Genomic DNA, 17,748 nt, shown 5'->3' on the forward strand with positions numbered 1-17,748 from the left:
ACCTTCTTGAGTGTTGGAGTACCTATATTAAATATTTGGAATTTACCTATATAGAATCTTGGTTTTTTTCCTTCCTTGGTTCCTTCCTTCCTTCCTTCCTTCTTTCTCTTTTTCATTCATGTATGTCAGTATGAAGTCATGGATTTTATACTTTGGGAGAACCAGTCATACTTTGACTCTCCCTCCCCTTAAAGGAGCCACAAGTGGTGTGTACAACTCTCAGCCATGTTTTTTTTTTGTTTTGTTTTTTTGTTTTTTTCATTATTTATTTTCAGCATAACAGTATCATTATTTTTTCACCACACCCAGTGCTCCATGCAATCTGTGCCCTCTATAATACCCACCACCTGGTACCCCGACCTCTCACCCCCCTGCCACTTCAAACCCTTCATATTGTTTTTCAGAGTCCCTAGTCTCTCATGATTCACCTCCCCTTCCAATTTACCCCAACCCCCTTCTCTCTAATTCCCCATGTCCTCCATGCTTTTTGTTATGCTCCACAAATAAGTGAAACCATATGATAATTGCCTCTCTCTGCTTGACTTATTTCACTCAGCATAATCTCTTCCGGTCCCGTCCATGTTGCTACAAAAGTTGGGTATTCGTCCTTTCTGATGGATCAACCATGTTTTTTTAAAACTTTAAATTTTGAGGGGTACCTGGCTGGTCCAGTAGATTAAGCATCTGCCTTCCGCTCAGGTCATGATTCCAGGGTCCTGGGATCAAGCCCCGCATCAGGCTCCCTGCTCAGAGGGGAGGCTGCTTCTCTTTCTCTTCCTTGCTTGTGCTCTCTCTTGCTATCTCTGTTACTGTCTCTGGGTTTCTCTTGCAAATAAAGAAATACAATCTTAAAATAAACTTTACATTTTGAGATAGAGATTTCCACGCAGTTAGGAGAAATAACACAGAATGGCCCCATATTCACTTCATATGGTTTTCCCCAGTTGCAGTAAGGAATTGATGCAGTCCACCAACCTTATTTACATTTCGCCAGTTTTATATCCACTCATTTCTATGTATTTGTGTATTTTCACATGTATGAATTTCTGTGACTATTAGTTATCAAACTTAAGTGCTACTTCTGTGAGTACAAAAAAGGGACTGTACAATGAAAAAAATAGATACAGCTTTTGGCTTTATCGGACATAGGCTACTCAAAATAAAGGCCACTGGAATGTCTCTATGTTTATGGTGGTTCTGCTCTGTATTCAAAGTGTTTGTGGCTCAGGTAATGGTATACATTTTTGTGAATGGGCTCTTTATGGGGAGCGTATTGTGTTACTTTTGCAAGAGCAGTTTGAAAGTTCATTGCTTTTTTAAAGGTTTCCTAAAGCTGCTAAACATTTTCTGTATAATCTAAGAAATTACTTTCCCATACCAGCAGGTGGAAGCAAGAGCAGTCTTATTGTGGACTTCACTTTCTGAGTCTACTGGCATATTCTGTAGATAATCTGTCCATGACTCAAAGTATCTTTATGATATATCCCTTACTTAATTACTTTTCTTCTTTGCTTTATTACCTTATTTGTTTCGTGTCTTGGGCTGAACTTAATAGTCATTCTAGGGCAAACTTAGATTTTTCATTACTTTTCTAGCTCATTGACTCAGCAGTTAACAACGTGTATACTTTGCACTAAGGTATTACTCCACATTTGCTAAGAAACACAGAGGTGACTAAGACATGGAGTGTGTTCTTAAAGAGCTTCGATTATAGTAGAATTAGAAGGAAAATGTCTTCATTCTTCCCCTGACCTAGGATAAATAGATCAGTGTGCCTTTCTAGTGTTTGATCAGCAAATCGATGGCTGGTATTCAATCTTCATACCGATTTCAGTGCATTCAACAAACATCTACTGAGTATCAGGCACTTTATAAAGACTTAACTTATAAATTTGTGCTTTTTTCCTTACAGATTAAAAAAAGGCCAAAGCAGTGCTCACTTCAGCAGCACATATTCTAAAATTGGAATGATACAGAGAAGATTAGCATGGCCCCTGCACAAGGATGGCACACAAATTCATGAAGCATTCCATATTTGTAGATGAAACCAAAGAGGGAAACAAACCATAAGAGATTCTTGATCTCAGGAAACAAACTGAGGATTGCTGGAGGGGAGGGGGGAATGGGAAGGATGGGGTGGCGGGGCAGTGGACAAGGAGGGTGTGTGCTATGGTGAGTGCTGGGAATTCTGGTGAATCACAGATCTGTACTCCTGAAACAAATAATACATCATATGTTAATTAAAAAGAAAAGACCAAAGTAGTCTTTAGCTATATCATTTATATTTTAGCTTTTTAATACAGATTGCATAGAGTAAGTATCCAGTTGACATATAGACCCTGAACTTAAGGAATTTAGAAATTAGAAGTAGCCAGTTTTAGTAACATTTCCTGGAATACACTTGGAAGACCTTCCACAAATGCTAATGGAAATAAAATGGAAGTATGATAACTCTTGATCAATTCTGCTAGCTATTTAGCAATAGCTAATAAGAATAATAATAAAATTTTGAAAGTAAAATTAAAATTTTTATTTTTCAAAAAGATTTTATTTATTTATTTGATACTGAGAGAGGGAACACAGCAGGAGGAGTGGGAAAGAGAGAAGCAGACTTCCTGGGGAGCAGGGAGTCTGATACGGGGCTCCATCCCAGGACCCTGGGATCATGACCTGAGCAAAAGGCAGATGCTTAATGACTGAGCCAACCAGGCATCCCTAAAATAAAAATTTTATACAAAGGATATAAAAGAAAGAAGAGTGTGTGTATGTGTTTGTCTTTCTGTATGTGGAGAGTGAGGAATACAGAACTATCCCATGGCAGATTTGCTTGCTCTGTCCTCTAAATGCCCCATCACTCTAGTCATATAAAATTTGCTGCCTTGTATTCTCTTTGTCCCTTCCTCACAAGTCTGTAAGCTCCTGCAGGGCAATAACTATGTCTTATCTATGTGGCTTCTTGGGATGATTAAATAAGGAAAGTCATGTAAACTCTTGATATAATGCCAGCACAGTAGCAGGCTCTTAATAAAGAGCGGGGGTCATGATGATACTTAACAGTCATATGTGTGGCAAGTTTCTAGCATAGGAACCTAGATGATTAGTAAACTGGGAGTGGGAATTCACGAGATCAGATTTCAAACATGTTGCATTTGAGATGTCTTCGGGTCTGAGTTCTAGCTAAATATCTGGATGGAGCCATGTGATACACCAACTTTTTTCAGTGGGTACGGGAAGAGAAGCCAGCAAAGGAGACTGAGAAGAAATGATCAGAAAAGTGGGAGAATGACTAAGAAAGAGTAAAAGTAAGTTTTGCCAGGGAACTTTTAGTGAAATAACGTAGACAAATTAGTGATAAGGAAGTAGAGGCAGTAAGTGGAAAATTTGTAGGATGCAAAAATTGAAGACCATAAGTTGGAAGACACATCTTTCTTTAAAACTAAGAGAAAAATCACATGAATGGGTAAAGGTTCAAGAGATTATTACACTTAATTGCATTCCCTGTAAACTCAGTAATCAACCTAGAAGGATCTTTCTGGACATAAGTTGTGGTAAGGAACATCAAAAGTAATAATTTCGGCCAAGAATCTGAATCTCTGTTTGGTAAAGGTGACTTATTCGAAGGCTATACCTTAGTAAAGTATTCCAATACTATACCTTAATAAAAGTAAAAGATGACTTATTCCAAGGCATGTAATTCTATAATACTCTATTCATGGAACATTTCTATCCTAAGTCAAATTTAAAAGGCCTTTAAATGGGGGTACCTGGGTGGCTCAGTCTTTAAGCATCTGCCTTCAGCTCTGGTCGTGGTCCAAGGGTTCTGGATCCCTGCTCTGCGACGAGCCTGCTTCTCTGTCTGCCCCTCCCCCCACTCATTCTATCTCTCTCTTTCTCCCTCCTTCTCTCCTCTCCTCCCTCCCTCTTGCTGTCTCAAAATAAGGTCTTTAAAAAAATTAAATGTCCTTAAATGAAAAAGCTGTTGCCTAGACCACTAGTAACTCGAATACCAGATGCTTACCTTTTGAAGAGAGCTCTAAGTAGGGGCACCTGGGTGGCTCAGAGGGTTAAGCCTCTGCCTTCAGCTCAGGTCATGATCTCAGGGTCCTGGGATCGAGTCCCATGTCGGGCTCTTGCTAGCAGAGAGCCTGCTTCCTCCTCTCTTTCTCTGCCTGCCTCTCTACCTGCTTGTGATCTCTGTCTGTCAAATAAATAGATAAAATCTTTAAAAAAAAAAGAGAGAGAGAGCTCTAAGTACCCAAACTGGAGGACTCAGTAATGACTGATTACTAATCCTGAATCTGTTCCTGTGCAAGAGTTGATTTAGAAGAAAAATTATTAGCAACATTCAGGATGCTGGAATCCAGTAGGTGCTGTTTTTTCCAGTCTGTACCATCTTCTCTGATTGCAGATCAGAGCTTTATCTAATGCTCTACAGAAGCTAAATACGCTGAAATAGAATGACTTGTATATTGGACATGTAGCTAATAGAAGAAAAGTATTAAATAACCTTAAGTGGAATTTTTGGGGTAAGCCTGTCACTATTGAAATATACATGTACCTCAAACTGTGTTAGGGTCAGGGTTTCCATGTATCATGAAAACCCAGTCTCTGCTCAAGGTCTGTTGGACACACAACCAAGTCAATAGGTGATTACTCTTCAGTCTGATAAGTGCTTTGGTCACTGGACATGTAATATCGGTTAACTGAGGAATAATTCCTAAAACAGCTGAAGGTAGTCAAAAAAGGCTTAATTTGAGTTAAGATTGAAAATCGAATTCTGGGAGCATTGCAGTCCCCAGTAGCTGCTTAGGGATAAACATTAGTTTTGAGGTCAGTACTAGGACTGTTTGCCAGGTGTTTTAAAGAATTGGGGCAAGTTTTAGGAAATGCTGTGTCACCACTTTAGAGAAGGGATGAGGACATGGATAAAATATAAATTTGGGAGAATAGAAGTTAAGAGGCTTTGCAGGAATGATCTTTGCTCTAGTCCTGACTCTAAGAAAACACATCTCCCTGCGTGGATATTTATTTGTGATGTTGAAGGAAGATAGTGTTGCTGCAGTGAGTTAGCCACATCAGTCCCATTTCCTTTCAGGTATACAGTGAGCACCTACTGTGTGCTCAGCAGTGTGCCTTGTGTTAGAGTTGGGGATTTTGACAAAAGACATGGTTATTGTGCTTGGGAAAGCCCTAGTGTAATTCAGAGTATGAGTCAAGCCAATTGAACAGGTGGGTGATAGTAATTTAAATGCCTAAAATGAATGGCATAAGTAAAAAGTGATAGAATCTCAGATTTGGATGAATAGGAATGGTCAAAGAAGCCCTGATGGCAGGAAATGGAAATTAAACTATGCTTCAAAAGAATATGAATTCAGTAAGTCACAGCATTTCTGAAAGTAGTTCCATAAAATGTTTTGCAAAACTTTTAAGACAGTAATTAACTAAGAATAATTGTAGCTTGTTCATATTTCTAGATGAAATTCTGCAACCTGGTCATCTCTTTCAAAATCTATGTCACTTGGTTTTTTTGGTTTGTTTGTTTGTTTCCTAAACCTTATTTGTTTGTGGGACACAGGACCCAGGAGCAGTAACAAATGCCCCTTCCTTTATAGTATTCCATTATAGTATAGTATTATAGTATTCTGTATTATTTCTTAGTCAAAAATTTTAGAGTTCTGTGTTGAAAAGTGCTTTAAAGAGAGAAGAGACAATGAAGAAGGTATGGGTGGTACAGGACTAATAGAGCCTGGAAGTTTATAGAAAGAAAAGCAAACAAACTAATGTTTAATTATATAGTAGAAATCTCAGCTTTAATCTAGAGTCTCATTTTCAAATAATTGCATGTAATAACTCCTGTAGAGAAGACAGCATCATGCTGTGTTGCCTGCTTTCAACTTTGGTACTTCGCAGTTGCAAAAAGTTACCAGAAAAATCCTCACGAGATTCTCAAGGGTACAATCACATTTGATAGAGTGATTGCAGGTGCACTGGTTTCCCGCACAGGTGCAGCTCTGCAGGGCTGCAGAGCCACTGAAGGGGAAGAAAAGACAAAGGTACCAGCATCTGAAGGGTTGAATGAGCTTGAAATCATAACAAAGGGGAATAGGGATATTCAACAAAATGATGATGGAAGAGGAAAAGCGGAGACAATACAGGTAGAAAAATTTTCAATAGATCACACAATGTTTTAGTTAGAAGTCGGAGGGAATCCTTTTGTCTCCTTTTCTTTGGTAACAAGAATTATGAATCCTAAATGAAATTAAAACAGAATCCTAGACGGTTTTTTAATTTTATTTATTTATTTTATTTTTTATAAACATGTATTTTTATCCCCAGGGGTACAGGTCTGTGAATCACCAGGTTTACACACTTCACAGCACTCACCAAAGCACATACCCTCCCCAATGTCCATAACCCCACCCCCCTTTCTCCCAACCCCCCTCCCCCCATACGGTCTCTAACTTCTGTTGCTTTCTTTTTATCCCTTCTGTATTCGGGGAATATTATCACTTCAAGGAAGGGGTATGTTTTCATTAATTCCAAAAGAAACTGTACAAGGGTAATTATGGGTCTGTCTTTTCAGCCAGGGTAGAGGTGCTCATATCTTTGCTAATTTCACTGAGTTAAAATCATTATGCTGTGATCACACATTCAACCTTTAGACAAATATTGGGAAATAAAGGAAAACTAGTAGAGGTTCATCTTATCAGTAAATGTTTGAAGTTATTTTCCCTTAAAGGTGTGTAACAATAATGAAAATTAGTAATAATTGGTTTTTACTTGAAAGAGTTGAGAAAAGACCAGGGTGGTCAAGGTGCAGAAGTGCTATGTTTCAGTCATCACTTGCTGGTCATTACATCAGCAATCCCAGGGCTAGCCTCTTCACTTATACTAGAACTTCCTTGGAAAGCCAGTCATTTGTGGTCATGGCTGACTCCTCCTTGAGCCTCAGTTCTGTCTTGCCATAGGGGGATTATGGAAATAATTATTTTGGACACTTTTAGCCAACTCCACACATTGAACTTTGCATACCTATTATTCTTAGCCATCACCAAGCATTTAAGACCCCCCAGTCATCCATCATTTCTTGTTGTGACCTTCATACTTTTGTGTGTGTATGCTCATTCTTTTATCAGTTAGGATCCTCTATGAAGTAAATAACATAAAACTGCCTTCAAACTGGCATAAACATAACTGGAAAGTAGCTGTAGGTCAGGTTTCAGAAGTAATTGACCATAGGGGTTCTGGGATATCAGTAAATATTTGCTTTCCTTCCCTTAGTCTTCTGTTCACAGTGTTTGTTTCATCATAAGTCAGGTTCTACTCTTTGTTATAAGGTGGATGTCAGCTGCTATCAAGGACATAAGCTTGCTCAATTATATACATTAGGAATAGGAGTTCTGTGGGTAGAGACAACCACCTTCACAGATCATGGACTGGGGCAGGGGGGCTTATTGATTCATGGGTGCTGTGAAACAAATGTATATCTACTTAGTTAGAGGGAAGCAGTAAATGGCTGGACAACCCACACCTATCTAGCTATCTGTTCTACTCCTAGACTTCTCTCTTGCAATTTCTGGAACCCTTGTCCCATGATAAACTCCTCCACTTTCTTTATACTCTCTGGATTGTCTTTTCTTCTATTAACCTTTCCTGGAATCCACTCAAGCCTGGGGAAAATATTTTCTCTATCTCCCTCTTTCTTCTACACCCCATATACCACAATGGAAGGAGGAAAGACCACATCTTCTTTGTTCCCCAGCTGCTGCCTTGCCCCCAGTTATGCTCCCAGACCAGCACTTCTTCACCATTAAATAAAAACCCCTTCGAGGCTCACAGTCTGCTTTTCTCATTCTATGCCCTGTTCGTGATATCCTCCACCAACTACCTGGTTTGTCTTCTCCAGTCTTTGAAGACTTTGGTTTTTGGCTCAGTCTTCCTTTCTACTACCAACTCAGCTACCAAGCTTTAGCTAACTCCAATGTCCACATAGATGATTAAAAAATATATATATTTTATTTATTTATTTGACAGAGAGACCACAAGCAGGGGGAGCAGGAGAGAGAGAGGGAGAAGCAGGCTCTCCAATGAGCAGGGAGTGTGACGTGGGGCTCAGTCCCAGGACCCGGAGATGACCTGAGCTAAAAGCAGACGCTTAACCAACTGAGCCACCCAGGCACCCCTCACGTAAACAATTTGTCCATCCTAGATTGCTGGTCATTTGCACCCTTTCACCTCATTTATATCAACTGTTCACTTCGGGGTAAATGTCCTGGATCTTGTCAGATTGCTTCACCTTTGAATTCTTAAATTCAAACCCATACTTCTTTACTATAACCTAAGTATTCCTACTTTACCTGTTTTATTTTAATGAGACTTTAGTCTCTGTTCTCTAAAATACATTCAGCTCTAGAGAATTGCTTAGATGTACTCTCCAGTTCTTAACGTTCTTCCTCCCTCTCAGTCGTAGGATTCTGACTTCCACCACTAGCATCCTGCTGACACTGCTCTTCCCAGAGCCATCAGGGACATTCCTGCTGCTAAATTTAACAGACTCTTTCAACTCTCTTGAAATATATACATTTGGCCCTATTGCACGCCCTCCCTTTTTCTATGCTTGCTTTTCACGACTTTCTAAATCCATTCTGGCTTGGTTTTCCTTCTACCTCAATGCTTAAACTAGAGTTAAGGCTCAGTTGTCCTGTTCTTATTCTGCAGACTCCCTTGGGCCAGTTCAACCAGCCCTGTGGCTCCAATTACCACATAATATTAATGAATTCCACTTACATGTGCTATAGCCACTTCAGACTTGGCATGTCCAAAATTGGATTTCTCTTTTTACCCACAAAAAGCCACTTTCTTCTAAATTTCCTCTTTTAGTGATGGTACCACCATCATCCATCCATCCAGTTACAAGACAGAATCTTGGACAGCATCATTGACTCTCTCACTCCCCACCTCTAAACCAAAGACCACGTCATATTGATTCAACTTCCTAAATATCTACTAAGTCACTCCAGTTCCCCCTGTTTCCGAGTTCAGGATACTATAACATTATGCCCGATTTACTGTAATAGCTTTCCTCTAGTATGATCTCTCTTTTCCAAACCTTTCAACTCACTATAATTTGGGTGATTTCTCTAGAATGTGTATCTTACTTCATCTCTTAGCTGATTAAAACCCTTTGTTGGCTTTCTCACTGCCCTCAGAATAAAGCTGAAATTTTTAGTGATTCCCAAGACTTTTCATTCTCTAGTCCCTACTGACCTTATCAGACCTCTCTCCTTACAGCTTTTGGCATTTGGATAATTTCTGGATATCATCCAGATCTTGGCTTGCTCCTTGTACCCTCTGGAAAATCTTCCTAGAAAAGTTCCTTCTGTGGTATTTCACAGTTCCCTCTGCTTATTCCTGTCATAGTGCGCATCTCAGTACAATATAATAGTTTATCACTTCATCTCTTCACTGTTTTTTGTTTGTTTGTTTGTTTTAGAATTTATTTATTTGACAGAGAGAGAGAAGGGAGGAGAGAAAGCACAAGTGGGGGGGGGGCAGCAGAGAGAGAGGGAAGCAGGCTCCCTGCTGAGCAGAGAGCCCAATACGGGACTCAGTCCCAGGATCCTGAGACCATGACCTGAGCCGATGGCAGAGGCTTAACCCACTGAGCCACCCAGGCGTCCCTCTCACTGTTTTATAATAGTGGAGTCCTACTCAGTTTGCCTGCTTCTCTTTCATACCTGCCACAATGACCAGAAAGTATATGGTCATAAGTATCTGTTAAAGAACGACCTTAATAAGTCACTTAGCCTGTCCAAGCCTCAGCTGCATCATCTATTAAAAGGGAATAATGTGCTGCCTACCACATAAGGTTGTTTTGGGGTCTCGTAATATAATAAGAGTAAGTTTAGCATAGTAGTTAAGAGTGTAGATTCTGGATCTCTACTATCTGGTTTTTTATCCTAGCTCCCACCATATAACCAGCTGTGTGACCTTGGACAAGTTACTTAATTTTTTTGTGTTATAGTTTCCTCTTTGGTAAAATGAGAATAACCACAGGATCTGCCTTATAGTTTTGTTGTGAGGACTGAGTGAATAAATGGAAAGTCTTTAGTACAGTGCCTAAACACACAACAAATGTTAGCTATTAATTATAATTTTATTCACAAGCTCTAAAATTATATCACATGGTATGTATTACATATATACACACATGGCATTAATTATTAGTTTGAGAGTTTTAAGGAGGTGAAGGATTGGTATCATACACTTCATCTCTTTTTATCTTTTAGAATAACATCATAGCAACCAGAGTTATTTCCCAAGTCTTAAATTAAAATTGCCATAGTTGATGTACATGAAATCTTTGTAAAAAGAAAATTTTTACATTGGTGTTCATTGTAAAAAGAGCATTTTGAAAATGTTTCCTTTCTGAATCCCAAAGTATTTTTTGAGTCTGTTACATTGTAGGTAGATGTTAGCACAGAAAAATATTTAAAACATTTAGTTCTTTTTAATTTTTATTTTTTTGAAGATTTTTATTTTTGTAAGTAATCTCTACACCCAACATGGGGCCTTCTCTTAGAACCCCAAGATGAAGAGTCATTAGCCAGCCAGGCACCCAGCACAGGGAAAACATTTAAATCAAAACGATTACTGGTTTAATTTATAAAGGACAATATTATTGAATTGACATCTAACTTTATTTCTCAACATGAGTTAATTACATAACCAATTCAGTGTTTGGTAATCACTAATTCCATTAAATCTGCATTCAGGGAGGGGAAAAAAATGCAAAAGCATTTAGTTTTGTGCTTCTGTGTTCACCTGAAAGAGATTTGCTGAATTTTAATAAAAAGTTCTTTTTAGGGGTGTCTGGGTGGCTCAGTCGTTAAGCGTCTGCCTTTGGCTCAGGTCACGATCCCAAGGTCCTGGGATCAAGCCCTGCATCAGGCTCCCTGCTTAGCGGGGAGCGTGCTTCTCCCTCTCCCACTCCCCCTGCTTGTGTTCCCTCTCTTGCTCTCTCTCTCTCTCTCTCAGAGTATTTATTTATTTATTTAGATTTTAATTAATTTAATATGGGGCGCCTGGGTGCCTCAGTGGGTTAAAGCCTCTGCCTTGGCTCAGGTCATGATCTCAGGGTCCTGGGATTGAGTCTGGCTTCAGGCTCTCTGCTCAGTGGGAAGCCTGCTTCCTCCTCGCTTCTCTTTGCCTGCCTCTCTGCCTGCTTGTGATCTCTCTGTGTCAAATAAATAAATAAATAAATATTACTTATTTATTATTTATTATTTTTAAAATAAAATATTCAAAAATAAAATAAATAAAGTTCTTTTTATTTTGATTAGATAATAAACATTTGTATATTGACTTTGGACCAACAAATGCTTAATTTTTATTCTTTTTCTGATTCTTTTAGAGTTGGTGGTTCCAGGATTTTACTCAGAATGACTTTAGGAAGAGAAGTGATGTCTCCCCTTCAGGCAATGTCTTCCTATACTGTGGCTGGCAGAAATGTTTTAAGATGGGATCTTTCACCAGAGCAAATTAAAACAAGAACCGAGGAGCTCATTGTGCAGACCAAACAAGTGTACGATGCTATTGGCATGCTTGACGTTGAGGAAGTAACTTATGAGAATTGTTTGCAAGCACTGGCAGATGTAGAAGTAAAGTATATAGGTGAGTAGGACGCAGAAACATCTTGATATTTCGTTTTGTAGGCATCATAAACCATTTTATGCATTCGCTTTGGGCAGTCAATCCATTTTCCAATTTTACAAGACATTGGTTTTTCCATAATCATTAATTAATTGCCTAGAATTCAGTTAAATAAGATTAAAAATTTTTATTATGTTAGCATTGGTACTCCAAAATGTACCTTCTTGCTACAGCTGCTTTCTAGAGAGTATTTTAACATAATGCATCGAAACTCTTAAGAAGTTCATATCCTCGCCCTGCAATTCTGCATCCAGGCATTTAATCTAAGGAAATAATCAGATACAGGAAAATTGTGTATACATTTATATTTAAACAGGCACTCTGTCATAGCAAAAGCTTGGAAACAAGCCCTGGGTGCCAACCAATAGAAAGGCCAAGTAATAATACATTCAGCCTCTGCAACACTGTATAGCCATTAAAATCATGTTGAGGAACAGTATTTAATAACATTTTTTTAAAAATCACACAGAGAAGAAAACCAGAAGAAAATACAAATTTTAATAATTGCTGATTTCTTGAGTGTTGGGTTTTCAGTTGATTTTTAAAAATTTATTCTTTTCTGCCTTTCTCAGTTTTCTATTTTCTCTATTTCCCACACTTAAAATATATTATCTTTGTAATATAAGTATTAGACCTTTTGAGTTAAAAGGAAGATTCATGTCCGTTGTCTCTAAGGGTTAGGTATACACTGGAGTATAATCATGGCTAAGCAGCCTTGGCTGTGTATCCAGGATTTGTAGGAACATAGGTTATCTGTAGAATTGGATATCATAAAGATTTGTATGTATTCTGGAATTTGGTAGGTTGTCCAAAATCCTGCACAGCCCTAGTGCTGTAGTCATCTCTTTACCCACATCAGCTCCTCAACACCAAGAGTTCCCTACCTTATGTCCTACCATAATAGGGACTCTCTTACCTCTTGTGTTTCATTTTCTGCCTCTTAACCACCACCTGCTTCATTCTGATTAATGGCCACTAAATCTGGCTAAAAGTCTTGAGTTAAAACTCCTGAATAAAAAAGATCTGGTTGGTCTCAATAGTCAAAGTCAGAGGGATGGAATTGGTCCCCGTTTGGCAGTTTTCCCAGAAGGCAGCTTCATGTGTTTCTCCCTTCCTGTATGTGGTTTGTCCTTCATTCAGAGCCTCAGTTCTTCTGTCATGTATGGCCAAAATGGTATGCCAGCCTGGTGACTTATACATTAAACAAATACAGAAAAAAGTGGGGAAAAACAAAATCTTTTAAAAAATGACTTAAATTCTCCTTCTTCCCCAATAATATATCTTTTAAATATACTTTAAGTTTTCTGATATTCTTGCTGTCCCATACGCTCATCTTTGTGAGTTAATTATAAAAATTTCTGAGTTTAGGAGTAGCTTTTTATTTTTTATTTATTTTTTTTTTAATTTTTTAAGATCTTATTTATTTATTTGACAGAGAGAGAAACGACAAGTAGGCAGAGAGGAAGGCAAAGAGATTGGGAGAGGCTGCCCAATGCAGGGCTCGATTTTAGGACCCTGAGATCATGACCTGAGCCGAAGGCAGAGGCTTAACCCACTGAGCCACCCAGGTACCCCTAGGAGTAGCTTTTTAAAGGCTAACTTTCTCTTATTAGTATACATACTGTTCTCAGAGTTCGATCTGCCTTCTGCAATAGCTGTCAAAACCTCATTCATCTAGTGTCAGGTACTATTTATAGTTTGGCAGTGAGAGCATAAGTCTGCTTCAGGTCTTTGTGGTAAAGTAAGGAAGGAAATGGTTTTTAGTGTTATTGTTTGTTTAAGAATATGTTTCCAATTTTAGGCTCCTGCATTTTGTTCTGGTCATTTTAGTTCTGGAGAAATTTCATTTTTTTTCATAATTTTTTCTTGAGCTAATTTTAAAAAGTAAACAAACTGTAACTATATAGTTAACTATCAAACAAGTGCTGTGTGTATGAAATTTTAGTTCTATTCCATTCTTTTTTAAATCAAGGGACATAAAAGTACATATTTTATATGAAATCCTTAAAGAATAATTATTTAAATCCAATCAAGAAATGTGCAGAGGACATGAACAGACATTTCTGCAAAGAAGACATCCAGATGGCCCACAGACACATGAAAAAGTCCTCCACATCACTTGGCATCAGGGAAATACAAATCAGAACCACAATGAGATACCACCTCACACCAGTCAGAATGGCTAAAATTAACAAGTCAGGAAATGACAGATGCTGGCAAGGATGCAGAGAAAGGGGAACCCTCCTACACTGCTGGTGGGAATGCAAGCTGGTGCAACCACTCTAGAAAACAGCATGGAGGTTCCTCAAAAAGTTGAAAATAGAGCTACCCTATGACCCAGCAATTGCACTACTGGGTATTTACCGTAAAGATACAAATGTGGTGATCCAAAGGGGCACGTGCACCCGAATGTTTATAGCAGCAATGTCCACAATAGCCAAACTATGGAAAGAACCTAGATGTCCATCAACAGATGAATGGATAAAGAAGATGTGGTATATATATACAATGGAATACTGTGCAGCCATCAAAAGAAATGAAATCTTGCCACTTGGGTCGATGTGGATGGAACTAGAGGGTATTATGCTTAGCAAAATAAGTCAGTCAGAGAAAGACTATTATCTTATGATGTCCCTTATACGAGGAAGTCAGAAGCAACATGAGGGGTTTGGGGGGTAGGAAAAGAATAAATGAAACAAGATGGCATCGGGAGGGAGACAAACCATAAGAGACTCTTAATCTCATAAAACAAACTGAGGGTTGCTGGAGAGAGTGGGGTATGAAGAGGGTGGTTGGGTTATGAACAGTTGAGGATGGTATGTGCTATGGTGAGTGCTGTGAAGTATGTAAACCTGGTGAGTCACAGACCTGTACCCCTGGGGCTAATAATACATTATATGTTAATAAAAAAATAAATTTAAAAAAAGAATAATTATTTAACTTGATTTTTTAAACCATACCTTATTAATTTATTCAGATATTTGAGGAACTTTATACAGCTTTATTTGTAGCAATGTTTTAAGAAGACTGACATAAGTGTCAGTCATTTTAGGTAGCTCATTTAACTGGACAATTTCTTGGTATGTCCTGCTCTCTACCATATATCACATGTGGAAGTTTTACCTCTTTAGAATACCTTCAAAGCACTAAATATAATGAACATGTATTCACTGTCACAGGATAGCTACAACCATCCCTACAAACCATACTCATTTTTTTCCTATACTATGTGTTATTTCACTGACATCAGATTTCTGCCCAATTAAAGTTAAAATACAAATATATGAAAAACCCAAGAAACAATTTTAATATGTGAAAATTAGAGCAGACTGCATTACCACCATCATGTAACAGGAATAGCCCCAATAATGAGCTGCTTACCGGATATGTCCCCTGAGATTTCTGGGACTCTTCTGTAACAGTGTGGAACTTTTTATGCTTGTATGAATGTTTGCATTTGGGGGAGGGGTTTTGATTAGGTTCTCTAAGGAATTTGTTTGTAGTAAAGGTTAAGAATTTGTATTCCAAACAAACCCCTACCCACTAAATTCACCTGCCTTTTTCTAAAACATCCTCTGTATCTTCCAGTCCCAGCGCTTGTAGTCTCTGCTTCTCAAATCCTCTCCTGAGGTCTTCCTCTTGCCCTGCCCATCCTAAGGTCCAGCCGTCCCCATAAGGCATTACATAGTGCTCCAGTTCTTAGTATTGCTGTGGTTGAGTTACTATCCCATCCATTGACAAGTAAGCTGCTCTATTCTGTATTGTTCTTTATCTTTTCATGTACTGTTCCGTACTCCCACATCCCAGACTATAAACTGCATCACTATGAGAACTATGTCTTTATCCTCCTGCATTTCCTGGTAACAAAGTATACCCTAAACATACTTTGGTAAGTACTCAGTGTACACCCTTATTGTTCCTAATAATGCCACTGCCATAGCCAATCCTGCATTAGATGCTGTTTCTTGATAGCCTTAGGAACCTTTATAGAAAGTATGAAATGAAAAACTTAAGTTAGGATGATCATTCATCTAGGTAGGAGGTATTTTTCTTAGAACTGATCTGATGAGTCCTTATGGTATTTTCCTGTATTGACAGTGGAACGAACCATGCTAGACTTTCCCCAGCATGTTTCCTCTGACAAAGAAGTACGGGCAGCGAGTACAGAAGCAGACAAAAGACTTTCTCGTTTTGATATTGAGATGAGCATGAGAGAAGATATATTCCTGAGAATTGTGCATTTACAGGTAAATGACATTATAAATCCCTTTAAGGATTTGTTTGTTTGTTTGTTTGTTTGTTTGAAACGAGAGAGAGCATGCATGTGCACACAAATGGGGTGGTCGGGGCAGAGAGGGAGAGAGGATCTCAAGCAGATGCCCTGCTGAGTTCAGAGCCCTTCATGGGGCTTGATCTTACGATCCTGAGATCATGACCTGAGCTAAAATCAAGTGTCAAATGCTTAACCGACTGAGCCACCGAGGCACCCTAATGTTATCAATCCCTTTAAAAGGAAACGAAATCTACATAAAAGAGCAAAAATCTTTGATCAACAATAAAAAGTATTTGGAAATTACTAGATTTTATTTCTGATTTTTATGATAGTGGGCATAGCGTAGTGTTATATATTGGGGAGTTTTTAGTGTTCTATATTGTTATACCACAGTTTTATGTTGAGTTGTCAATTATATTCACTTAACACTGAAGACCAAGTATAAAAAAGTGTGCATCTATAAATCTAAGGATTTTTAACCATCATGAACGTAATGGTTCAATGTGAAAACCTCTTAAAAGTTTCAAAATATTTCAGGGTTTATGTTAGTACAGGTCATCTGCAAGCAAATGGACTTGTGAGTCGTTTATCTGCAAATATTATGTGGTTTTGTCCATGAGAGATGACATAACTGGATGTTTCATGCCCGTCATTGCTGTCTGTCATCCTTACATTTTTCAGGACTCACGGAAATGATGGATAATGAATGTTTTATTTAGGTGGGTCTGTCTTGAATGTTTTTGATCTTTTCATTACCAGTTTTGATTTGCTTCCTCGAGTTTCACTATGTCTTTGCTTTGAATTTTTATTTTCATGACACCCAGCAGTGTGTTTGGAAAACAACCATTGTTTTACAATCCTAGACATTTTTGTTTAATTTTGCATGTCTTTATACAAAAATCTCAAAAAATTTGTTTTTAGCAAATTATAACAACAGTTGAAATTAAAAAGCAGTTTTATTTTAGATGTTTCATTTGTAACTTACTAAAGAATATGTAATCAAGACTTTATTTAGACATGTAAAATGTACATGCTGTCTGTCTCCTTATGTCAAACAGGCAGTTTTCTCCCTGTAATTTATATTCGTCTCCTTGGTTCATAACTGTTCATCTTTAGCACTATAAAAATAACATTATAATAACTTTATGACTGTTCCTTATTATTTACATTGTTTTATTCTTTGAGCCCAGTTATTATTCTTTGTGATTCAAATTACAATTTCCTATTTTTTTTTTAAGATTTTATTTGTTTGTCAGAAAGAGTGTGAGCACAAGCAGGAGGAGCAGCAGGCAGAGGGAGAAGCAGGCTTCCCGCTGGGCAGGGAGCCCAGGGCGGGGCTCAATCCTAGGACCCTGAAGTTGTGACCTGAGCAGAAGGCGTTAGCCAATGAGCCACTCAACCATCACTAGTCTCCTATTTTTTATTTCATACCCCCAAAATCTAATTTTCTTTCTAGCTCCATATTATATACTTATTTAGAACTTTTTCCCAGAATTTCTAACTTCCTTTGATCAACTCTGTTTTCATTCTGACCTCTAAGTTTTCCTTTGGAATTTTCTAGCCTCAAGGTATTGCCATCTTAATGTTATATGTCCTATCTAATGTTTTTCTCTGATTTTTATGAATATTATCAAAATGTGGGAGGTTTGTCACTTTAGATTTCTTTGTTACATTTTTAAATTTTGTATATATTGTGATCTGATCCCATTAAATTAGGAACAAACTTCTGCCTGTGTAATACGCTAGTGTATTATACCAACTAG

General features: G+C 38.1%; 1 protein-coding gene and 1 non-coding gene across 4 annotated transcripts in view; both read left to right on the plus strand.

Annotated features, from left to right (window-relative positions):
* The window catches only part of NLN (neurolysin), a 102,563-nt gene that overhangs the window by 30,096 nt on the left and 54,719 nt on the right, over positions 1–17,748 (plus strand). For all 3 annotated transcript variants that reach the window (XM_059417963.1, XM_059417962.1, XM_059417964.1), the window contains exons 2-3: positions 11,414–11,673; positions 15,811–15,959. In XM_059417963.1, coding sequence (XP_059273946.1) covers positions 11,414–11,673; positions 15,811–15,959 — 409 coding nt within the window. The remainder of the gene's footprint in view (positions 1–11,413; positions 11,674–15,810; positions 15,960–17,748) is intronic.
* LOC132028933 (U6 spliceosomal RNA) lies at positions 1,933–2,039 on the plus strand. Its single transcript, XR_009407588.1, has one exon. It is a non-coding gene; the product is annotated as a U6 spliceosomal RNA (small nuclear RNA).

This window comes from Mustela nigripes, chromosome 12 (assembly GCF_022355385.1).
Source record: "Mustela nigripes isolate SB6536 chromosome 12, MUSNIG.SB6536, whole genome shotgun sequence".
Lineage (NCBI taxonomy): Eukaryota > Metazoa > Chordata > Mammalia > Carnivora > Mustelidae > Mustela > Mustela nigripes.